This window comes from Danio rerio, chromosome 6, assembly GCF_049306965.1.
Source record: "Danio rerio strain Tuebingen ecotype United States chromosome 6, GRCz12tu, whole genome shotgun sequence".
In the NCBI taxonomy this organism is placed as follows: Eukaryota; Metazoa; Chordata; class Actinopteri; order Cypriniformes; family Danionidae; genus Danio; species Danio rerio.
The window spans coordinates 40154898-40181047 of NC_133181.1; the positions used below are offsets into that span (position 1 = coordinate 40154898).

Sequence of the window (26150 nt, forward strand, 5' to 3'; positions counted from 1 at the left end):
GAATATTCACATGCTTCAGTCTTCAGTTTCTCTCTTTTATTCTCTCCATATAAAAGTATCAAGCCTTTATTACTAGCTATTAAAGTCACTTTTTTTTGTTTAGTTGTGGGTTGAGATACTTAGGATTGGTTGTGCCACCATATTGGTCTGCATTATTTTCAAATATTTCAAAGATTGACCATCATCAGTTATTCCATAATGACTTCTTTTATTTTTAAATTAAACTATAAGGTGTGCAGCTTCACATCTGTTGATTATCCGCTGTGTAGGTTAGGATTCAGTGATAACTGAATAAATAAATTAATTATTCAGACGTCAAGTTAGTAATCAAACTTAAAACCATAAATGTTTCATGTTTAAAAAATCTTTTTTTTTTTTTTTAAAAGAAGGCTATTCCCCCACAGTTTATTTCTAAATCTCCTTCATTTGTAATTTTTTTTTATTTTAATTTATTTTTTTCTACTTCAGAATGTTGCATAGAAACAGCTCATGGCATCTTAACGGTTTCTGAGAGTCAGAATTTGATGGTCGGTTTGTTGAATTTAAGTTACATGCCAACTAATTCTCATTAGATTATAAGTAGACTGTTAGGTTGGGGTTAGTGTAGGTTGACATGTACTTGCAAAGTTTTGTTTATAGTCAGTTAAATGTCTCTTGAAGGAGCCGTATCAACAGATATTAAGCAGACAGTCTACTAATATTCAAATGGACCATTAAAATAAAGTGTGACCCTACACTTTTTTAGTCTTATGCCTTACCCAGAATATAAATGACATATAAATACATTTAGGTCATTTACTTTAAACATTACTATTGAAATGTGAAGAGATCCTCAACCAGAACAACAAAACGTGTTTCCAAAGACTATCACCTACTGCACCTTTAACTTTGACAAAGATTTCAAATATTTCATACAATTTGACATAAGGAAAATGACCAAAATCTACAAACAACCATAGTAAGAATGAAGCAGACTAAATAACTGGATGAAAATGACATTCTATTATCATCTATGAAAAGCATACTCACTTTTTCCTGCTCTCTTCCCTGTACAAACACAGATAACATGCAGATGTACATTCACAGGAATGTGTTGAAACCGTAGCACTGTGATTTTTTTTTTTTAAGCATGCACAACTTTTAACATTATCAGTAAAACAGTTGGACAACCAAAAATATGTGACATTTCGTAGCGAGGCAGCAATATTGCTGTTCTTGTATCTGTTAAACAGATAGAAGAGATGTGGTTGCTAAAATCTGATGCTCAGATGCAATCAATTCACACGCTTCAGTCTTTAGTTTCTCTCTCTCTCGCTCTCTCTATATAAAAGGATCAAGGCTTCATTACTAGCTAAAGCTAAATTTTGGAGTTGTGTAATGAGATGTTTGGGATTGGTTGTGCCACCATATAGATCTGTGTTTTGTTCTATTATTTCAAAGATTGACCGTTATCAATTATTCCATAATTCCTTTTTTTTTTAAAGGCATAAGGTACCATATACACACACACCTTTTATTTAATTTGCACCTCTGAATGAATTGGACATTCATAAAACTTAATTCCATTATTTAAAACTAATGCGTTTCACACAGGTAAGTGTGTGTTTATTCTTTTTCTCTTTCGCATAAGGACATCTAAGTGTATTTCTCTCTTTGTCCTGTCTTCTTGTAATTCCAGTGTCCCTCATGAACCTCTGTGCTGAGCTTGAACTGTGTGTGTGTGTATGTGTGTGCACTTCAAGCATCCCGTCCTCCCTCCTTCATGTCCGACTTGTCCCTGTGCTCTACAGACCCATGAGCCGCTGCGGGACAATGACTCAGACCTCATCTTGAACGAAGGAGACCTGACGCTGACCTACGGCGACACCGCCATCACAGCCAACGGAGCCTCATCCTCCTCTGGTCCCGAAGGGTCGGCTGGGATCTGGGGCCTGAATGGCAAACGCAGCGACAGCACGTCAGAAGACGCTCTGGAGAGAGAACTGGACACGCGTGAACATGAGCTGTTGAGCCGCGGCACACGTCTGGTTTTCCCCATCGAGGACCACGCTTGAACTCACCACCCATTCCTCAAACACCCCGCACTCCATACCTCCTCTCATATTGCACACCGCTCCATCCGACCATCCACAAACATCTCAAGACGGGGGGCTGAAATTTCAAGGAAACGGATGGGTTTGTGCTCTAGATGAGTTTGTTTACCAGAATGGAGGTGTCGAAGCTGTGGTAGGTTGAGTTTCTCCTCATGGAAATGTGGAGGAAAAGGAAAGCTTTGGAATAAGCTTTCGTTTATGATCATTAAATGACACTGACACATTCAGACATTCACACACGCAGCATTTATCATACATTACGCCATTATTACTTTGTTTAGCATTGCTGCTACAAACCGGAAATATGACTGAGCCAGTTTTTCTCTTGAAAAATTCAGGTTTTTTATGTATGAGCAGTCAGTATTATTAATCATTTGCATTTAAATGCTCCTCTTCGCCGTCAGGCAAATGAGCAAGCAGCTCATCATATCTGTAAATACGCCAGACTGTACGTGGTGGTGGTGTTCGGTAAAATCCCTCGAACACAATGGGATCATTGTTTGATATGCGTGCATGTTCATCTCATGACTGCATACAGGATCCTTGTAATACTCAGCTCCAAGTGAGTTGTGGTTTACATTTCCTCTTGATATCTTGGTTGTCAACACCAACTTGATGTAAATATGAATGTTGATCTGCACAGTTGTGGGATTTCTTTCCTTTTTATTCGATAAAACAGCTGGATGCAACCGGAGTGTATAAACCATGCACTTTAGCTGCAGTTGAGCTGCAGTCCTTGCATGTTTTGCTTTATTATATTGGATTATTAACCACTTGCACAGTCTGAAATTGTGACGTGAGATGATCGAAGAAGGTTTTTAGTGAATGCGTGTGTGTGTGTGGCTTGTCTTTTGAGCCTCTTCACATGCAGATCTTGTAGGAGTTGCTGCTATATGGCAACTTAACGATTCCGAAATCTGAAACATTTGGCATGACGTTGACCCGGCTGTTGAGTCTTTTCATAGAGTAAACAGATTCCATCAACCGCCAATGCAGATTCTTTCTATCCTCTGAGTCTAGAATTGAATTATGCTTGCTGTTAATGAATGCAAGTTTAAAGTCCGAACATTTGGTTAATAACTAACTCAGATGTTTGAAATAAGACTTCATTCCACTTGATGAACTAACCTTGGACTCCTTCGATTTAATAGCCTTTTACGACTGTCTCAATAGTCCGTGCCTGTCTGTCGTTTGCTTTTTAAGCTGTGAAAAGATGCCTCACCTTCAATGTCATCCACAGTATCTAGTTCAAAACCTAAATGTGAATTGAGATTTGCACTAATGAATGGAGATTTGGCTAGATAATGAGCGTTATGGGCTTTGTGGCAATTGAACAACCTTAAACTGGCTGTAGCAAAAGACTAAGTCACTCTCATGAATGGCTCCTCCGACGTGTCTGAAATGGGTTTTTTCTTGAACATTCTATGGTGGACTTGTGTGTACCTTCAGGATATGTAACTCTTTCCTGTAGCATTCATCTTTTACTTGCTGTTCTGCATGTACGTATCTGCCATATAAACAACAACAAAGCATAATCAAGCTGCCATTTTTTAATGTCTATGATGCTAATTCCCCTCCTCACGCGAATCCCTATTATTTATAATAATATGATTAATATTATACATAAAGATGCATTCTTCTTGTCAAATAAAGTGACAACTGTGGTATGCATTGTAGCTTAACCAATTGTACATTCATGAAAATAGCCAATGTATCAAAGCGGGCTTCAGTAGCAATGCCTAAATAAGGTATTTGGTTTCTTTTCTATGTCATTCGAAAATACTACTACTAATAATAATAATAAAACAAGAAACTAGTGTTTACTACAAAACATATGTACAAGTTTTATTTATAAATAAGAGATTTGTTCATTGATCAGTTGTGAAGTTCACATCAAAAAAACTGCATTAACAAAATGATAATACCGTGGATGTTTTTGACCAGTAAAAGCATTTCTATTAGAGAACAGTAACACCTGTAATCCTCCAAGTATGATTGTGTGTTTTAGTTTGAGGTTAGACATTTCACCCATTTATCTATTCCACTGGTGTCAATTCCAGTTCCTCGGGGGCCACAGCTCTGCATAGTTTAATTCCAACTCGAATTAAACGCATCTGATCCAACTAATTGAGTCCTTCTGGCTTCTTTGAAACCTACAGGTAAGTGTGTTGGAGCAGGGTAGGAACTAAACTGTGCAGAGCAGCGGCCCTCCAGGAACTGGAAGCCTGTGATGAGTTCAATCTGCAATTCTATGCTCTTCATACGTTGGCCATTTTTATATCTGGTATTAAGATGAGTTTTGGTTGATCCGATCACAAAACTATACGTCTGAATCTGCTTTCGACCACTCCCAGAGGTAGTCCAAAATGTATATGTGGTGTAAATGCTCATGTTGTTGAATGTGTTCGAACAACCACTAAACATAGTTTCATATTTGCATACTGACCTCATTTTTAAACATTGAGGTACATTGTTGAAGATTGATTAGCTAGATTTAAACTTCAAACCAAAATGTAAATTCTGTCATCAATTATTCACTCTTCTTTAAAACCGCTGAACACAAAAGATATACTGAATAATGCTGAAAACCTGTAACCATTGACTTTTATAGTATTTGTTTTTCCTAAGGTGGAAGTCAATGTTTACAGGTTTTTAAGCTTTCCTCTAAATATCTTAACTTTACTGAATAAATTGAGTAAATGTTCATTTTGGGCTGAATTATAACTTCAAGTCGAGTTTCATGATGAAAATCACATTTATTTCTTAATTTGGTGTAGTTCTGCATTTGCCAGAGCAGAAAAAACTGCTGCTGATCTCCATATTGTCATTTATACTTCATGCATGAATTGCATGCATGAGCACAAATAGACTGATTAAAACACCAGGAACATTGAGTACATTTACATGGACATCAATAATCCGATATTAATACGATTAAGACAACACTCTACTATATAAACAGTGATTTTTTGATTAATTTAATCTGATTAAGTTCATAATCGAACTAAATAGTAATGGAATTAAGAAATGTGGAGTATGATGATTTTAGTCGCATTATTGAAGTGTGATGCAGATGCAGACAGAAGCAATCAAACTATTACCATATATCATCACTGAAATGTTCGAAACGAAAGTGAAACTGCCGAACTGCATTTAAAGTAGACAAATTAGACATGAAACATCAGAAATTACATGAAGCCTTGGAGGAAATGTGGATAGCGTGGTGGCGCGATGACGTCAATCAAACTGCGTTAGAACATGTAAAACGGGAACATGAAAAGAATCAAAAAGCAACTCATGTAAACACCCAATCATATTATTATCTTATTCAGATTAAGGCAAACTATTTGATCACGCATGACACCAATAATCAGATTTTAATATCTTTAAGACTGATTAAGAGTCGACCATGTAAACGGTGATTTCTGATAAATTTATTCCGATTAAGGCCATAATCAGATTATTAAGGCCATAATCGAACTGAACAGAAATCGGATTAAGATTAAGACATTGAGTATGCCGATTAAGTGCAATACAGACTAGGCATGCTCATTTCGGTAATTTTGCCAACCGACAACCACCGGACGTTAACCAAATATTAACGGTTAACTTGTCAGATTAATATTAAATAATTATTATTTAATTAAAAAAAAATTTAATTGATGTATCTCTTTTGTGTCTGACACATTAAATATTGCACTTTAATGCACAACAGCATACAGAACAACAGAACATCTTCACGCACCAAAAATGTGGCAAATGTGACACTGCCTTTCTGTTGATGAGACAAAAAAAAAAATCACTGTTTATGAGTAAGATACTGTTTTTTTTTTTTTAATGTGACTAGGAAACGAATGAATCAGCTGTGTATTGTGTTGCTGTTGATGTTTATATAATTGTAATATTTAATAATATTGTGATATTTAGGCCTTGAAAAGTAATACAGCTCTGCCTCACGTTGAAAATAAAAGCTTGTTGCATCAGTCGCGTCTATTTCATTCTCCAATCAAATAAAAGCAACTTTCCGTTGAGGCGACAGCAGTGTTTGTGTTGTCATGATAACTACAAAGACTTTTAAAGATGGAGGGGAGACTAGCGAATTATCAGGAGCTGTATGACTTCACAAATCTTGAATATCACAATATTATTAAATATCACATTTATAACAATATCGACTGCAACACTCGCGCAATACGCACAATACACAGCTGATTCAGTGGTTCCCTAGCAACATAAAAAGCGCATCGTACGTTTTTTTTTTCTTGTCAACAAAAAAAGGCAGTGTAGTGCACCCCGAGTTTTTGGAACGTAAAAGCGCGTTCGGCCCTGTAAGCTTTATATTGTTTCAATTGTCTCCAAAACAAACCATTCTTCTACAGTAGCTATGTTTTCATCCAGTGATGCAAATTAAATGTTTGCGCAAAACTGGAATATAACATAAAAGATTTGCGAATAACTTCCATCCACGGAACGTAAATTTGCTTTCAGTGTGATCGGCCCCTAAGCAGTGCGCAAAACACTCGCGGCTGTTAGTAAACCATTCAAAAGTGTAGCCAAAAGACTGTTCCTGTGATCCTGTGATCGGCCCCTTGTGCAGCCAAACTTTAAAAATATCAAAAATAATATTTTTAATCATTTAACTGATACCATTAATTAATACAAAGCACACCCTTCTGGTTAACGGTTATTTTGAGCATCCCTAGTACAGACATGTAAACACTGCAATCAATCTATTACCATCATGTACCGTAGGACTTTTCAGCGCATTTTGCGACAGGGTGGTCTATACACATACAGCTGTTTTACACTATTCTCTGCACCTATCAAGTCAGTGAAGAACCACAGACACATACACTGTGAAATACGGAGTTGCGGCATTGAATTCCATTAAAACATACTCTTCCATCAGTCCTTAATTCATACTCTCTGAAATGTTCCTTAATAAAAGTAAAAGTGCCAAACTGCAGCTAAAGTTGACTGATTAAAAATGAAACACCCGAAATTACATGAAACTCTGGAGCAAATGTGGATAGTGTGGTGACGCAATGACGCTAATCAAATAATGTGGTGTAACATGTAAAACGGGATCATGAAAGGAACATTCAGAAAGCAACTCATTTAAACACATTTAAACGCATCAATCATACTATTGTCATAATCAGACTAAGGCAAGTTATTTGATTACTGATGTTCATGTAAATTTAGTCACTGTAAAATACTCTTACTGTCTACAATTTTTTTGTTAAATCAAAGGAACTTCTATAGTTTCACTTTATGTCAGCCAAACTGACTAAAATACTAAGTTTAACTTCATATACTGTATAACTAGAAAAACGAATTAATTTTAGTTAAAGTAAATTAAAAACATTGAGTTTTTGTCATGTATTTATACAGGGAGGATGTCTCTCTCATCTACCTGTGATCTGCTCAACCAAAACGCATCTGAATAACAGGTGTAAAAAAGGCCGCAGGTGAACACAACACAACACAACACAACAATCTTTCTAATCTAACAGCCCAGGGCTAGACGTCATACAATAATAAAAAATAAAACTGGTGATGTCCAGGGGGATCCGGGAAATCTCACACCAGTGGGAGTGTTGTAGAGAACTTTAGATTTCCTTTGGGAGGAATTCTCCACCCATTTCTCCAGCTCCTCAATTGCAGTTCGTGCTTCATTGAGAGTACTTGCGAGTGATAACAATCCTCTTCGTTTGTTGTTGATGAATACAGAAATGCCCAGGGATGCTTTCATTATCAAATCCTTCCAACAAACTGACAATAGGCCCTAACGCTTGTGCAATAATGCAAATGCGTGTAAAGAGCCTGTAGCGTCTGTCCCGTGTGGCTGATTATAGGCGTCTGGGGATTGGGCAGGGATTATTGTGGATGAAATCTGTCTGCCGGGACACTCTGAGCCTTTGATGGCCGTTTCGTTCTCCTTCTCTGTCTGTGTTATTGTTAGTCTTTGTTTTCTAGGATTGTTGTCAGTATGGTTTTGAGGCCGGTGGGTTTGTGAGTGTCTCTCTTGTCAGACTCTTCTGTGGTATACTCTGTGCCCCGTGGCGGGCCTGTGAGGGAGATCTCGGGGGTGTTGCTCTCCAGCTCCGGTCCGCGTTGTCGTACCCTTCTGGTGTAGCTTCATGTCAGGCTGTTTCCCCCACTGTCCTCCTGTTCCTCCAACACATCAGGCTCCTTTAGCAGAGAGAGAGAGAGAGAGATAATCACTCGCATAATTCAGGCTTCTGTTATTGTTATGGACAGGGGATTTCAGAGTGTTTAAGGAAAACATATATTCTGTATAAAATGTCAACAAAGTTTTAGTTAAATAGTGCACATACAGTGTGTGCTAGTATTATTAGTCACAGATATTTTGCATGGCCATCAAAATTAAAACAATGTAACTCTATTCATACAAATATACAGAGGTGGAAATAAGTATTGAACACCGTTTTTCTCAGAAAACATATTTCTGAAGGTGCTGTTGACTTGAATTTTTCACCAAATGTTGGGTACAACCAAAGAAATCCATATATGCAAAGAAAACTAATCTAATTAGTTTACAAATTAAGTTATGTGTAATAAAATGACACAGGAAAAAAGTATTGAACACATGAAGAAAGGAAGGTGTATAAAGTCAGTGGTGTAGAAAGCCCAGATAGCAGCTAAAATCTCCCAGTAGTTATTCAGCAACCCTCTGCCGCTTGTCATTGTAAATTATTATCAGCTACTTTAGTCCAACAAATACAATATCAGGATGATGAAGATAAAACCAGGGTGGACATTTCAGCAGGACAATGATCCAAAACACAGCCAAGGAAACTCTTAAATGCCTTTAGAGAAAGAAAATCAGGCTGTAGAATGGCCCACCCAATCGCCTGACTTGAATCCAATATAGTATACAGAATAAAAATCTGATTTGATAGACAAAACCCACAGAAACATCAAGATTTTTACACTCCATGTCAACAGCTCTTTTAGAAATATTGTTCTAAGGAAAAATCATGATGTGTTGAATATGTTTCCCCCCCCACTGTATATGTACATGCATACATACAGTAGTCAACATTTGAAGTGGACCAGAAAAAACAAGAACGGGTGTTGTTTAATACTTTAAGAACAACTTAATAAAATATTTTTGATCCACTTCAAATGTCGACTACTGTATATACATAAAAAAACAACCCTACAAGATAATTCTTAGTATTATATATATTTTAATGACTTTATTGCAATTATTTCTCAAATGCATGGGCAAGCCTAAACAACAAAACAAACAACTTGTATAATAAATTTGTCATTATTTTTCTTATTATTTACAATTTTAACAGCTGTAATACATTTTATGTCAATGCGTACATCCCTAATATTATTATAATTAATATTAATTAATATTAATAAAAATAATAACAGCAGATTAAATGTATGCTTGATCTGTATCCCAAAAATCTCGCAATCGCGCTTTACCTGCACATCAGGAACAAGCAAGAGGTGGGGGGCGGCAGAGTAAAATGACAGCGGTGTGCCACACACAAACTGTGCCAATACTGCAAAAAGACGTTTACTTGCACAGAGCAGAACAACGAATGTGATGCAGCACAATAAAAAACTGCTGTCACAGACGTGTAAAGATTTGCAACTCCGCTTGCCCTGACAAGTGCTACAGAAAGTCTGTAGATGTTTTTCAGACTGAAAGAGAAAGTTATGTTACAGAAGCAGGTATTAGACTATTTTTATCCTCTCCTTTTTAAAATTTGTTTATGCATATTTTAATAATTAGCTTAATAATATTAAACATGTTCAAGAGTATCTCTTCTTAAGTGCATCACACTGATACTTATGGTGTCTATTATGGATACTAATTAATTATACAAGTAATATTAATTAGTCACCTTCATATAGTCATGTACCACTCCTGTCTCTATCCTACTTTACAATTAGTCATTGTATAATCAGTATTTTATGCTAGTGGCCAGTGCCCTGGATCAGAGGGCCTATTGACCACCTCTGTACACGCTGCTCTCTGGTTTAGGATAGGCTTTCCTCTCCACACCAGCCATCTCAGTCCCCAGTGAAAGAGTTTTTACATCAGCAGGGGACATTGTAAATGTGCAAAGACCCCAGCTTATGTTAGAAAACAGACATATGCTGATAATTCTTTTTAAAAATGTAAAATACCAGCACAGTCACCGTTTTACTTTGTTTCTATTAATGAGTCTTCTTTAGTTTCTATTAGTCTTTTTTGTTTTTAATAATAGCAATTTGGTTATGGCAGCAAATATATTATATTTTGCAAAAATGTGCAGCATTTAATAAAAAAATTAAAGGTCTCTTCACCTTAGTTTCAAATAATTTTGTTCAAAAACTAATTTGTGAATCTTGACATTAGTATCGTGAATCATATCAAATCGTGAGTCAGATGAATCGTTACATCCCTAGTTTCTTCACAATATATTTGTAGCAGATTATTTAATTATTAGTATTATTATTATATTATTAATACTACAAATTCAAATCAATATATAATAATTATTTATTTAAATATTCACTAAAATCTATTTAAATAATCACTACATAACTTTTTTTTAGAGCCATGCCCAAACAGTGTAAAAAATCAAATCATGTTATAAACGAGTTCTATCTTAAATAAAATAACTAGTGATGAAGTCTCTGTGTCAGAGGTTGTCTCATCTGTTACTGAGAGACAGTCGGGGGTCTGTATTGGTCAGTGGTGCCAGCGTGTCTCCGTTTAGTCATGGCAGAATGAGCTGGTGACAGGCTGATCTCCGGGAGAACTGGTCCCTCCAGGGACTAACGGGCACAAAGCAGACCCTATTTCAGCCTGTTCCTACCACGTGTGCTGGGTCTGTTAGGTCACACCAGTCACATCACATGGCCCTGCTAGCGACAGACAAAGAGGCCTGTATCATGATCCATCAGTTTGTTATACAGCGCCGTTTACATGAGACTCAAGCTAATTGATTTGACACGTACAGCACTGTCAGATATCTTTTACCGCTTGCAGTATTACTCAGACCATATTTGTGGTCAAATATGTTGTGCTGACTCCACATACTGCATTCTCTCCCCTATGATATAGGCTCGAATAAAAATACAGCTAGTGATTTTGCTGAACTAGGTCTGTCTGGGAAAGATAAAATTACGCCACCATGGAACTTCCCAGAGTTCAAGAGGACAGTTTTAACCCTGTGACTCCAAAGGCTATCGCTTTCACAATGGATCAATGACCTCGGCTAAACTCGTCTCTTCTTTTGTCTCTTTTTAAACTGATCCTATTATGCTATTATAAAGGTCCTGATTTAGTTTCGGAGGTCTCCTACAATAAGTGCATATGCATTAGTATTAGACGATACTGGAAACAACAAAAATGGCATTACGATTTATATTTATATATATATATATATATATATATATATATATATATATATATATATATATATATATATATATATATATATATATGCAAAAAAACTGTTTAATGTGGGCCGGAATTAGTTTGTGATGTTATTATAACCTCGGATAAAAATAACATGGTTTTTTATAGTATCAAAGTATTATGATTACAGCTCTAAAAAAAAAAAAAAAAAAAAAAGCTATTTTCAAGCGTCTTAGTTAAAACACAACACATTTTTCACCCATTAAACACAATATACAGTATTGCAATTTACATTTTTCAATTCATATTTATAATATTTTTGAACAGTAAACTGGCTAAATAATGAATCATTGACTTCTGCTAGCTTCATTGGTTTAAAAATCACAGATTACTTTAAAACACATACAAAATACATTAAAAACTTTACATATACCTAAAAAGGGTATAACAGAATTTTTTGCTGTTTTAAAACCTTGACTTTTTCAAACCACAGTTTGACTTGAAACCGGTAATCGTCTCATGCCTGACTAACAGTTAAAAAAAAGTCAACTCTCAGTGAAAAAAGCTTCTTATGCCAGTCGTGTCTCTTTTATTCTCCAATCAAATGAAAGCAGGGTTTTCATTAAGACGACAGCAGTGTTTGTGTTGTCAAGACAACTACAAAGACTTTTAAAGATGGAGGGACGACTAACGATCGCTGTTTTGAGTTAACTGGTGCTGTATGGCTTTACAAATCTTGAATATCACAACTGTAACAATTATAACAATATAAACAGCAATAGTCGCGGACAATATACAGCTGATTCATTGGTTGCCTAGTGACAAAAAAAGCGCATTGTGCTTCTTTTTTTTCTTGTCAACAAAAAAAAAAGGCAGTGTAGTGCACCCCCAGTTTTTGGAGTGTAAAAGCGCATTCGGTTTGATTGGCCTTTTAAGCTAAATATTGTTTTGATTGTCTACAGAACAAACCACTGTTATATATTAGCTATATTTTCATCCAATGATGCAAATTAAACGTATGCACAAAACTGGAGTAACACATAAAAGATTTGCAAACAATTTTCATCCAATGAGTGAAAGAGAACAATATCACTTCCTGATTACTGGTGCGAAATATCAACAGTAAAGACGGAATTTACTGTGTTAGAACCTGCGTCAATCTTTTCTTTGTTTAATAAATGACTTGCACTTTAGAAGACGATGTCGTCACGCAATGAATGCATTTACATCAACTATTTTTTATGCACATATCCAAAATCCGCAAAAAATTAGTTGGAAACGATGGAAACATAACCAATGATCTGCCTAGTTACCCGGACTGCCTAGTTAGCCTGAATAACCCAGTTAAGCGGTTAAAATTGACTTTAAGCTGATTACTAGTATCTTAAAAAATATCTGGATAAATATTATGTACTGTCATCATTGCAAAGATTTAAAAAAAAATTGGTTAAAAAAAATATTATGTTTGGAAATATGTTGAAAAATTTAGGTCAAAATTTGAGAAATTGGGGCTAATACAGGGGGGCTAAAAACTCAATAAAACTCTAATAATTCTGACTGTATATGTATTCCAATGTGAAAGCATACGTAAACATTTAATTACATAAACTATAATAAATTACAATAATTGATCAATACAATAGAGCAGAATAAAAAAGAAATTTGCAATGCTTTATGGTTTTCTGGGGAGTCTAACACTATGTAGGTACAGAAATAAATAATCAAGCATAAAATAACACTGTGCAGTTTTCTCCAAATAAATAAAGTATATAAATTTTTGTTAAAGCTGTAAATAATACTTTCTTGTGCAAGAATGCTTTAAATTTGCAAAAAAAAGTCACAAAATGTTTGCAAATATTAAACTTTCACTCCTTTATGGTTAAAGTTTGCAATAAACCACATCTTTTTGTCTTTCCATTCCTTGTGCTAGGCCCTGCATCCAAATTTAAAGTAATGAACTTTGTTTTTCTTCAAGCAAGAATAACATTATATCGCAACTTTCTGGTGTACACCCTGCCTATAAAGAAAGGAAGTGGTTCTCAACCACGTTTCTGGGGCCCCTCTAAAACTGCACATTTTTCATGTCTCCTTAGTCAAACACCTGATTCAGTTGTATCCTCTCAATAGCAGAGAGTTCAGTCAAAGCCTGTGGAAGGCAAGCCTTAAATAAGTTTTTGAGTTTCACAAATTTTGAGCCTTTTTTTTTATAGAGTGAACTCTCATTAGGGTTGCACAATATATCACTTCAGCATCGATATCGCAATGTGCGCATCTGCAATAATCACATCCCAAGATATGTGATTATTTGCGATTAATTGCGATTAATCGCATTTAAAATACTGTAACTTGTAATTTTGCCTATTTAAATGTAAAATTAATGTAAACGCAAGAAAAAAATATTTAAATTCAAAATAATATTGTTTAATAGAATTTTTGTTTAACTTGTAAAACAGATTTCTTCATGTAAACAACATACCCACAATAAACCATCAAGATCCTGGCTTGACAGCCATATCTATTAAAGAAATTAAAACACAGGCATGTTAATGACATTTAAATTTCAAAACAATCAATGCCAATAAAGAAAACATTGATTTCCATGTTGGATTCTAAATGGACTGCAAAAAAAATGCCAAAATACAGGAATTGCAGATATAGAAAATGAAAAATTATAATAATAAACTATAGAATACAAACTGTTGCACTCATTGTAAAGTTTTATTGCTGTGAGTTGAGAACATTAATTATAGAGTAGAAACAATTTTGCTTAATCCTCCTTTACATTCATCCAGTTGCTAAGACTAGGAGTATCCAGCAAGTGCACAGAGACTCCCAAATGCCCGCAAATGAATGATAATTTCTTGCAAACCGGTCGTTAAATACATTGCACACCCCTCTCGCCCCTACTCAGATACGTCGCTCACTCCACCCCTGACACCCCTTAACGGACCTGACACAGACACACACACAGACAGACACACACAACGCGCTGCAGACGTTTTGGCCCCAAAGGCTTTCCATACTGGAGCGACTCCCCTCAGATTCAACACGCATGATCACGTTCATGAAATTTGCTAAGCGTCCTTAAGTATTACTGTACTTCACAAGGATTCTGACACAACAACGCGAAGCATACGCTTTCGTTGCGTTTAATGAGGAAACACGCTAAACTTGGAGGGTTCATGCTGAAAGGCAGAGTAATGCAAGTGGTGCTCGCTGCAGAGCCATTTGAGGAGAGCTGAGCTCTAGCGAGGGGGAGCTTGAGCTTGAGCTCCACCTTTTTTGCACTTCTTCTACGAGTGATGTCACTGGGGGTAGGGTTAGGGGTGGGGTTGGTGTACGCATTAAAACAGCTTACAGGAGGAGGAGCGACAGCTCATGCTCCCCCTCGCTGGAGCTCAGCTCTCCTCAAATGGCTCTGCAGCGAGCACCCTCTCGAGTAATGCCCTGTCTTTGACAGCTCGCGACTTCACCAGAAACGTTCTGAGTACATTTACATAAGACACCAATACTCCGATTTTAATATGATTAAGATAATACTCTTATTAAAATTCTACCGTGTAGCCTTAAAAGGAACCTTACCTTAAAGGAACACAGAGTCACGAAATGCGGAGGATTTTCTTTCTGTTCGACATGCGGTATCAACTTATAACAGATGTCGAAAGTTAAAAATGAAACACCCGAAATGGCATGAAACTCTGGATAACTTGTGATGCAACTAATTGTTTTATACTGGAACTTGCCTTCAAAAAGTGCTTCCTTGGTCTTATCCACATTTATTGCATGTTGAACTCACGTCCACCACAACAGGAAGTAAAAAAAACCTGAACTGCGTTAATTGCGTTAATTTTTTTTAACGCGTTAATTTTGACAGCGCTAATATATATATATATATATATATATATATATATATATATATGGAATACAAAATAAATGTTTTTCTTGGAATTTTTGTCTTGTTTCTATTCCAAATATCTACATTTCAAAGCGAAAACAAGAATACTTTATTTACCACATTGGCTGATAATTTAGCTTCTATTAAGGAAAAACTCTTAATTTTGAACAATTTCCTCTGAAGTTGAAAACAAATCAACCTTGATCTAAGAACTTTTAAATATTTGGACTAGAATTAAAGCAAACTAAAGCATTTTTTGCATTGTGATTATTCTATTTATGTACTTGAATATTGTTAGACTTTACAGAAAACTGCTAAATAGAGCTATTCAGCTATCTTGTGAAACTATATTCATATTGCAATATTTGTCGCAGAAAAATAAAATATCACAATCATTTTTTTCCCAATATTGTACAGCCCTTATTCTCATTGACTGAATTTAGCAAATTATCACAATCACAAACAAGATGCAATATACCCAATTTGCAGATTCAATAATTATAAACAGGATATTTTTGTAAAAATATTGTCAAACCTGCTACTCTATGTCAACAACACAAACCAACTCCAGTGTTTGAGACACTGTTACCCGGTCGCCAATGGGGATGTGGGCATTATGCACGTGAAACTTAGTGCTGATTGATCACTTCTTTCTGTAGTTCAGATTCAGAAGAAAGTTCAAAATAGCATCATTATTGATTCTAGACCTTTGCCTTTACTAGTGATTTTGTAGTTATTGATTAAATTATACACTTTAGTAAAAGGTTCTTTGTTAACAGTAATCCTTGAAATTGCTAAAGCAAAATAAAGATCAATACAACATATAAAGATCAATACAATACAAATCTATATTTTATGCTTATGTAAAATGTAGTAGCAGGTTATAGTGAATATTTAAGGTGGTTTAGTTAGTATTAAATACAATGTTATTCAAATAAATATAGCTTATTTGTAGTTTTTAATTTCTTTTACTTAACTAATAAAAACCTGCCATGAACTAACAATGAGTATCCACTATTCATGGGTTGATAACCGTTTTCAAAGTATACCATGGTTTGGAAAAGACAAGGTTTTAAAACTGCCAAATTTTTCTGCTATACTGTTCCTGCAAGGTATGTGTACGAATTTTTATTTTATTTGTTTTTTATTTTTTAGGACAACAGTATGTCCAGCAGAAAAGATATGCAAAGATGATGTTTTAAATTGTAAAGAAATCCGTGTTTTTGAATCAAATGAAGAGAACAGAAGTCAATTATTTGTTTGAATTATTTATCCTAACATGTTTACTGCTTCAAAATATTTCAAATGTTTCTCAAAATAAAATATATTGTGTTTAAAGGGGAAAAAAGTTAGTGTTTTTTACCCGGACATGTAAAAACAACATATTTTAGAGCAGTAATCACAAATAAAGTGAAATTGGATTTTTTTTCCAAGGTTATCGTATCATCAGAATCATATACCGGCCCATAGTATGCTCATAAGAACCAATGATTTTAAACATTTCATGAGAACAAGAATTTTGTTCTAACTTTACAAAACATCACATTTCCTTTCCCCAAAGTATCACAGAGCATTATTTTATCAAACTTGTTCTTGTGAAAGACCCAGGTTCCATATAGATCTAGGCTGACTCTAGAAACCGTGCTTCAACTCGCGTTATAAAGCTGTCAGTCAGTCAGTGAATGTGCATGGCATTCAGATATCCTGCATGACAGCAAAATGCCAATAAAATCAATATACATCCTTACAACTACACTGGTTAAAGTGTTGCATAATCAATCTCAGTCTGACACTATTCTCACTGGATACTGGTTGGAAGCGTCAATGTATAGTCCACAAATGTAAAACCAACCAATCCAACAACGACGCTGACCTAAACAGGCAGAAAAAAATGCCGCCTCTTATCATGCATGCTTGTATCTGTTTGGCCTGATAGTGGTAGAGTAGTAGAATGCACAACCCCCCCTCCACCCCATTCCCCCACAAATATTTTAAAAGTAATTGCTATTAAACTACACTACAGTAATAATGTTAAATGTTACACTTACAAAAAAAAAAGAGCAGGGTGGTGATATGATAATATCATGTCCCAAAAAAAGGGCATTACTGTAATACCATCCCCAAAATCCGGGTTTTTTTTTCTTTGAGTTATAATCAGCTTTGAAAAATAATTACACATGTACACGATTGAGTATTAACTTTGGACTTATGTAATGTCACTGTATTTCCCTTGAGTACTTTTTGTATTACCACAGATGGTATTTATAAGACATCCCATAGATTACTGTAGTGCATGTACTACATTATATTCTTTTACTATGCTCCTAAACAAAAGTACAATACCATGGTACAGTTGAACAGTTTGTGGTCAGTAAGATTTGTAAGTATTGTTTAATATCACTTGTGATTTTTATTTTCAAATAAGCGAATATATTTCATTAAAAATGTTCACTTATTAGTTATTATCAATTTCTGATTATAACTTATAGGTTTGAGTGAAATGTTAATATTCGTTTTACTCTGTAAAGGTCTGATAACATTCTTTTTACTCAAAATATACAATAATTGCTGTAAAAATCAAGGTTATTCATGCAAATGAAGAGTTCAGCAGCAATAACCTCCAATTGCCGTCTGAAATTTCCATCAAAAAATAGCATTTTTCTCAGCCTCCTTTGTTTATTTTGTATTATTTCAATTTAAAGACCACTAAAATAAGTTATTATTTGCCATTAAAGTGAAATTACTGAACAAACATACAGGGCCTGATAAAAATATTCATTTAAAAAGAAAATTCCAGACGGCATTTAGAGGTTTTTGCAACTGAACTCTTAAAATATTGATTTCCTAACTATGCTTAACTAATAATGCTTTATCGTGTTAAGCACTTTACAATCATATAAGGGGTCTCTCCTGACCACCACCAGCAGTGTGCAGCTCCAGCTGAATGGACAGTGGCACCAGAGTCTCAGCATACTGCAGGTGGAGAGGAGAGACAGTGATTGAGCCTATGCATGGAGATTATTAGGAGGCCATTATGGGCAAGAGCCTATAGAGAGAAGTTGGCCAGGACACTGGGGTCACACTCCTACCCTTTATGAGAACTGTATGGGACTTTAATGACCACAGAGTCAGGACCTCAGTTCCATCTGAACGTCTCATCCGGAGGATTGTGCTTATATTACATTGTCCCTGTTACTATACTGGGGCATTAGGACCGACATAAGAAATCATCCCCTGCTGGCCTCACTAACATCACTTCCAACAGCAACCTAGTTTTCCCCCAAGTGTCTCTTATCCATGTATTGGCCAGGCTCTACCCTGCTTGGCTTCAGTGGGCAAAAAGTCTTGTGCTGCAGTGTAATATGGCTGTGGCAATACACTGGCATTATGTCATCTATAAACTTTTTTGTTATTTTATACATAAACATGTTCTAAATCAGGGGTTCCCAAACTTTTCAGTCCAGGACTCCCAAAAACAACAATGCCAGTGACTCACAGCCCCCAATAATATCTGAGGTAGGGCTGCACGATATATCGTTTCAGCATCGAAATCGCGATGTGCGCATCCGCGATAGTCACATCGCAGGAGGGTGCGATGCAAAAAAAAAATAATAATAAATTATATGTATATATTATGGGTGGAGCCGAACCGGAATACGGTATTCGGAAAAGCAGGAATAGAGTGTTTTTTACGAATACTTATGTCAAACAATACTTGATAAATTATTTGTATTTGGGAACAAGAAAAAAATTATATCAAAAAGCTGCGTTTCCTCATGAGACCGCACTGCATGCCCGCGTGAGTGAGTGAGTTAGTGAGTGAGACGTTCAGGAGTCGGTGGGCGGGGTGGGGCCGGGGTAAGGAGACTGAGCAGGCTGCTTCTCTATACAGCAACAGAGAAGGCTTGGCAGAGCGAAAAATACTTTTCTGCATTACTATTTTTGTTTATTTTATTATACTAAAATAACACGTGTCAGAAGTTCACTCAAAAGTGAAAGTTCTTTCTGTTATTAATTACTAACACTCCCGTCATTCCTACTACTTTCAGAGCATAAATTTTGATATTTTACCATATGAAAATGCAATGCAGTTATGAAAATTGAGAAATTAAAGCAATACAGAGATCTGGTCCCGCGTCAGGTCAGGGTGCACCTAACCTTAAAAACGCAGACGCGGCGGAGGCGCACTAAACTCACACGGGAAAGAACTGGGCATTCAATTCATGTTTTAGTGAAATAATTCTTTAAATACATCTCTTTTGATCTCTAAAGGGGAAAAAAGCAAAATAAATTTGTCGTTAAATTAATTTTAGCAAAGACGCAACTGCCTGTCATTTTCACATTAGTTTTTCAGTTAGGGATTTGGTCTATTAGAGTAACCTAATAAAATTGTTTTGTTGAACACTGTAGTCTACACAATAATCGATATTATAATTTATTATATACATTAGCTATTATTAAAACTAAACTATACAATTGATAAAACAAAACCCTTTTTAATGTTTGCTTTCATTTTGACACCGCTAACAGTTGTAATAAGAAACCTCACATTATGCAGAAGCATGCAGTCTCAAGTTAAAAACACCTTTTGAGTTTAAAGATGATCAGCCTGCCAAGTCAAGTTTACAGTGTCATAAATGAAATGGGTAGCATGAGTAAAGGGGATTTGCCCAGCACACAACCTCATGCGCTGCAGGTAGGCTGAATGATAATCTTTAAAAATATATAGGCTATGCAATACAAAACTTTAAACATTTAATTATTTTTTAATGAAAAGAAAAGAAATCAGGAGAGTAAAATATAATTTAAACCACTGGTCTGGCGCTGATACTTTATTGTTTGTATCCAGAAGAAGGGGAAAAAAGCAGATGAAAACCTGGCTGGGGAGACGGCGATAACATATCAGTTCTCCAGCAAAGATCACGACATCATTGTGATGCGTTTATCATACAACGCAGTTCGTGTTTATAATCATTAATATTAACTAGTATTAATTCTCTCTCTAGACTTAGTTTTAGGGCTTGTTCTTGTCGGCGCAATATAGCCTCGGCTTATTGCACGTACGAATCCGATTGTGAAGAATGATTAAGCGCTTGCATTTTTTATTGCATCCTTTTCGCAAGTTATTCATTTGTTTTGTTTTTTAAGTGGTGCGAACATTATTTACTGGCAAACATGTTCCTCGATCTCGTACATCAACAAATAATGTAGCCTACTTAAGTTAATTTACCTTTTATGTAAAAATTAAGGAATAACCGAATTTAATATTAATAAATAAAACATCCGTATAAACGTACATGTTTATTTTTGAACTTTCGTTAATAAAACAACACAAAACTGTTTATAAATATTGTAGTTAAATATTAAATTACTTTAACTGCTTGAAACTGTATAATAATAACAATTAAACGTTACATTTTTAAGAACTTAACAAATAGTCTAAATGGCACTTTACTAATCAGTGTAATAATAATATAAATATTAATAATTATAAGTAAAAAGAAAATATTAACCTAGTAACAATATAAGTCAGATGTTTAAAAAAAACAGCGTAGTTTCTCTCCACCTTTTGTATTCATATTTTAAATTATTTGCCAGAAAAACTAACATGTTGACTTTGTCCGGTTTAAGTGAAGAATGGAGTTATAATGTTTCCAGCAATACACTGTCAGACGGTGTGCTTGTAGCGATAATGCACAGACAGGCTACTTTTTCACAACCATGCGAGAGAGGGCTTCTCCTTCTGTTCCGAGCGGCGCGTTCTTAAGTAGTTACCAAATAGCCTATATGCTCAATTTCTCGTCAATGTCTTTCATTTATCACTTTCTCTTTTGTATCTGGCCATTTTTGCAAATGCCTCTGCCATGCCTGGCTTAGCTGGGCTTCTGCGTTTAGAAGACAGGAGTTGATTAAGCCTATGGCTTTTTTCCCTCACCGTCAATCGCCACTAGCTTGCATGGTTCGGGACCCGTGGATCTGCGTATCGATGGATTTGCTCCTCAGTGTTTGGACTCTCAGCACTCAGCAGTGAATATTAAAACACACTTTACTTAAAACCCCCATAAAAAAAGCTTAATCCAAATTGATTCGTTCACCTTTCTCGGTCGGCACGAATCCAAAATGTTCCCAGATGTAAGAGTTCGTTTTCTAACAAGATTCATGGTTGAACTTGAACTTGCTGAATCGCGCCTAATGTTATATTCTAACAGATATGTAATACTTGGCAACATAACAGTAATTTGTGTTTTAAAGTGCGTGACTTCACGTACTACGGCCGGTGGCAATGGACAACCGAGGTGGCAATGACCACCGCGGTGACGCGGTTGTCATGGTGACCGTCACAGCCCTAGTTTTGAGTAAATATATATATATATATATATATATATATATATATATATATATATGTATATATATATATATATATATATATATATATATATATATATATATATATATATATATATATATATATATATAAAATATCGCAATATATATCGCAGGGGAAAAAAATATCGCAATGTCAATTTTTTCCAATATCGTGCAGCCCTAATCTGAGGTGACATATAATCCTTGCACACAATGATGCACACATACCAATAGGTCCAAGTCTATTCATTATTTTATTTAGGAGAACCTGGAGACAATCTCCATGTTCAGTTCTGGCCTGTATTTATGTTTGATGTATGTGAGTGTCGTAAAGGTGTCAGAAAGTTTATCCTGGTGCCATAAAATCAATGGGCTGCATCTGACACTATTACTGTGTCTTTAGTATTCACGTAATCACCCCATGGGTCACCAAAAAAAAATCGAAAGGCTGATGTCTTTTTATTTGCATGTTGCTTTTTAATGTTTATTATTAACATGTTAGCAATGTTATTATTAACTACTATTTTGTTCTTCAGTAAACTATGGAAAAAAATATGATCATTTTAATAGTTTTATAAAATTACTTTTATTTTTGAAAATTGCCAAGTCACCCCCCGGCTCCACCCCAATTGTTTCGACACCCCCCAGGGGGTCCCTACTAGGCATGAGCTGGTATAAGATTCTGACGATATGATAACCTTAGATAAAAAAAAATGGCTTAGGGTTTTACGGTATTATGATTACTGCTCTTAAATATGTTTGTTTTAAATGTCCGGGTAAACACCAACAGCTTTTTCCCCTTTGAACACAATATATTTTATTTTAAGAATGTTTATAATGTTTTGGAGCAGTAAACATGTCAGGCTAAATGATTAAAATAAATTATCACATGTTTGGATATATTTTCTGCTGGAGATACTGTTAACTAAAAACTACACAAAATGTAAATAAAAATCTTGCATATAACGCAATGGAATAGCAGAAACTTTTGGCGATCCATGCGCAAAGTGCAAAGCGCAGGGCGCAAACACATTCAGGGCGTGTCAGAATCCACTTTTGCTAATTTAAGGGCGGAAAACTCCGCTTTGCGGATGGCGCATGGTCTAAAACGGTTGAGCTTATATTCTTAAGTTGTAGGTGTGTTTTGAGAATAAACCAATCAGAGTCTCATCTCCCATTCCCTTTAAGAGTCAGTTGCATCGTGCATAGCGCATTTGCTATTTACATGACGGACTTTGTAAGTGGAAAAATGGAGCATTTCACTAGCAAGAAAACAGTTAAACAGAGCATCTGCAGCGTGAGAATGAGAGATAAGGCCTCTCATTATTTACTTTCGCTCTCGTGGACAGGGAAAACTTGTACGCACAGACATAAATTAGCCTATAAATAATTTATTTTGTTTGTTAAGCGCAAAGATTTGTTTAAAAACTTTTTCTAAATTCAGTTCTAATTTGCAGCAAACTAATAAATGAACAACAATAATAATAACGAAGTGTGGTGCACACTATATCCAAATACACATGCTGTGCTCCATATGGTCTAAAACCTTACAGGTGGACAAATCTACGCTTGTTTTTAATAAAACAAATATAAATATGGATATAATAAATAATACTGCTAATAATAATAAAATTATACAAAAGCAAATTGTCATGAATTAACAAAAAAAAAAATTTTTTCAGCTTTGTTGAAAACGGTTATCGTCCCGTGTCTAGTCCCGACCCCCACTTTGGGAACCACTGCTCTAAATGACAACATTGTATTCTGAATTTTTTTTTTTTACTTACTGACCCCAAACTTTTCAATGGTAGTGCTACTATGGTAATGATTTTTTAATCTTAAGTATCATTTGTGATATTTAAAGGAATAGTTCATCCAAAATTTTAAATTGTCACATATAATACGCATCACATATAATGCACATCTTGTTTGACCTTCTTTCCTCTGTTGAACACATAATAATTGTTTATAGATAGCTGGAAATCTGTAACCATTGACTTCCATAGCATGTTTTATTTTCAATTACTGATATCAGCGGTTACAGGTTTAAATACCCTCTTTAGTGTTCATCAGAAACTCATAAAGGTTTCATGAAGCCACTTGAGTGTGAGTAAATGGTAATTTTTGGGTTAACTATTCCTGTTGCTTTTCCAAGAAGACTAGTATACCCCTGTGCTTAAAAGGCATTGTTTTACCATAATATATTAGCCAAAACCCACGTTTCTGTTGGAGCTAAAATTATCTGCACAATAATTACACACTCTGTACATGTGTAATAATACTTCAAAATGAACACTAATGTAGAGGTGACCTAATGAACTCCTAAACCATGGAGTTTCATCACCAAGCCTGTAGGTGAGCAACTTTTTGTTTACGTGTAGACGTACCAAACACTGGTGTGCGGGTGGTTTTAGGTCTTGTCCATGTTCCTCTTCTGATAATCCAGCTGTCTCATCACCTCACTGCAGTAAGCTTCAACCTGCTTCACCTGCTCCACATTCAGTCTTTCCCGCCAGGCAAAAATCGCCTCTTTGGCGTCTCTGGATGATATGAGGAAGGGTTTATCCGAGGAATAGCCTCGCCCGCGGGTCATGTTCATCACAAACTTCTCCATGGCTGGAGAAAGAGTGAGGTTAGCGAAGCGGTATAGCCTCTGGAGCTCGTCCACGGGTTTGAGCACCAGGTCTTCGTATTTGACCCGAATGTAGTTTCTTTTGACCCACGGCGGAGCGTTCAGAACTAGCGACATGTCGTTCAGCCAGTTGTCGCATATTAACTCCATCGCGCTGGAGACATAGTTCTCAGCCCGGTGCACCCTGTTGCTGGGCACCAGAAGCCGCTTGTATTTCTCGCTTTGTTTCTTGCTCCTCAGCACCTGTATGCTCTCCTTCACCAGTGCCAGCTTGGACTTCAGCCGAGAGTTGTGCACGGCCCGGGGGTCGCGAAACAACTGCACTATCTGGAGGTTGATGGCGGGGTCTCGCATGAGAGGCACCAGAACCGCCAAGTCCAAAACCCGCACGTCTTTGATCACCATCACCGGGTACTTTTTACACTCTTTCTCCAGCTCTCTGAGGTCTTTGGGCTGGCATTTGCTACACACGTCCCCTTGAACCAAGCCGATCTCGTGCTTTTTGTACGCGTTGCACAGAGGCTCGGAGCAAATTACCTTGTTGGTTTTCCAGCCGAAAATGAACGAGGTGCTCACGTTGGACGAGCCTGCGTAGAGTTTTAAGACCGAGAAGTCGCACCTGAACAGGGAGTTCATCATGTCTCTCACTGCTCCCTGTAAACTGCCCGCGTCCCCCGGGTAAAGCGCCTGCCACATATTCCACATGGGCTCGTACAGGTAAAACACATCGGGATGCTGATTAAATAGTTCCCCTAAAAAGGAAGAGCCTGTCCTCCAGGTCGCGTGGAGGTATATGTGTGTTCTGGACTGACTCCTGTTGCCGCTGTCCTCCGCCTCCGTTGAGTTGGCCGACCTGATGCTGCTCCACAGGGCGATAGTGCTCTCCAGATCGGGACACTTTTGTTGCTGGTATCCATCCTTAATGTGAGGCGACTTGCTCCGGTAATCTAGTACGTATGGAATTAAAAGCAGCGCCACGGAGTATCCTAGAATTAAGATGATGTATTTTTTCTGAAGCCTTCTCTTCATGGCCTCAGCGGAGGGATTCGGCTGAGCTGCTCGACTCCAGATGAGGCGCCTCGCCTGCCGTTATGAATAAACACCGCTAAGATTTTACAGCAGGAAAGTTTAGAGGGTGGAATCTTTTTTTCTCAGCCGTGATGTGACGAGTCCCGCCTCCTGCGCCAGGATTGGCTGAAGAAAGAAGCGGGTAGGACGGTTGTGATTGGATGGGTAGGAGGTAATCCATAAAGCTGAGCTCACTGTATCCAGTAGAAATCAAGTAAAAGGCGGGGAAAATACAAAAGCTTCGACTGGTTACAAAATACGAGCACAATAACAAATCCCTGACATCAAAACAATGGTAACAAACAGAAGTATATTTGCTTTGGGCATTAGATATTACAATTAATTTGATGGATAATTAATTTAAAACCTGAATTAGCCAATCATAATCAGCTTTAAGTTTAAAACTAAGAGTGTTTTGGCTGAAAATGTTCGAAGCTAAACATAAATAATCAAGACACTTTAAATCATACATTAGAATATAAAAACAGAAATATTTATAAATGTAAAAGTATTTCTAAAAGAATACAAAAATGTTGAGTGAGACTTAAATAAATTACCCAAAAAATGGAGTAAAAATAAAACAAATAAATACAAATTAGATTAAAATTGATATTATATATAAAAGTTAATATAAAGTTGTATTCATATGTAAATATTGTATTAGAATGTATAACAAAATGTGTAAATACAGTGCTACAT

The 26150-nt window shown here is 36.1% G+C and overlaps 2 protein-coding genes across 5 annotated transcripts in view; one reads left to right on the forward strand and one right to left on the reverse strand.

Annotated features, from left to right (window-relative positions):
• Positions 1–3924, forward strand: part of slc9a7 (solute carrier family 9 member 7) — a 71259-nt gene extending 67335 nt beyond the window's left edge. For 2 of the 4 annotated variants that reach the window (XM_073953007.1, XM_073953008.1), the window contains one exon: positions 1679–3628. In XM_073953007.1, coding sequence (XP_073809108.1) covers positions 1679–1690 — 12 coding nt within the window. In that variant the 3' untranslated portion in view covers positions 1691–3628. Of the gene's footprint in view, positions 1–1678 lie in introns of all 4 variants that reach the window. The other 2 variants (NM_001030077.2, XM_005165986.6) reach the window with 2 other exon arrangements.
• chst7 (carbohydrate (N-acetylglucosamine 6-O) sulfotransferase 7) lies at positions 3913–25547 on the reverse strand. Its single transcript, XM_005165997.6, has 2 exons — positions 24139–25547; positions 3913–8288 (listed from the first exon to the last, which is right to left on the reverse strand). Exon 1 carries the CDS (start codon positions 25410–25412, stop codon positions 24162–24164), a length of 1251 nt encoding a protein of 416 aa, XP_005166054.1. The 5' UTR covers positions 25413–25547; the 3' UTR covers positions 3913–8288; positions 24139–24161.
• Between the last annotated feature and the right edge of the window lie 603 nt (positions 25548–26150).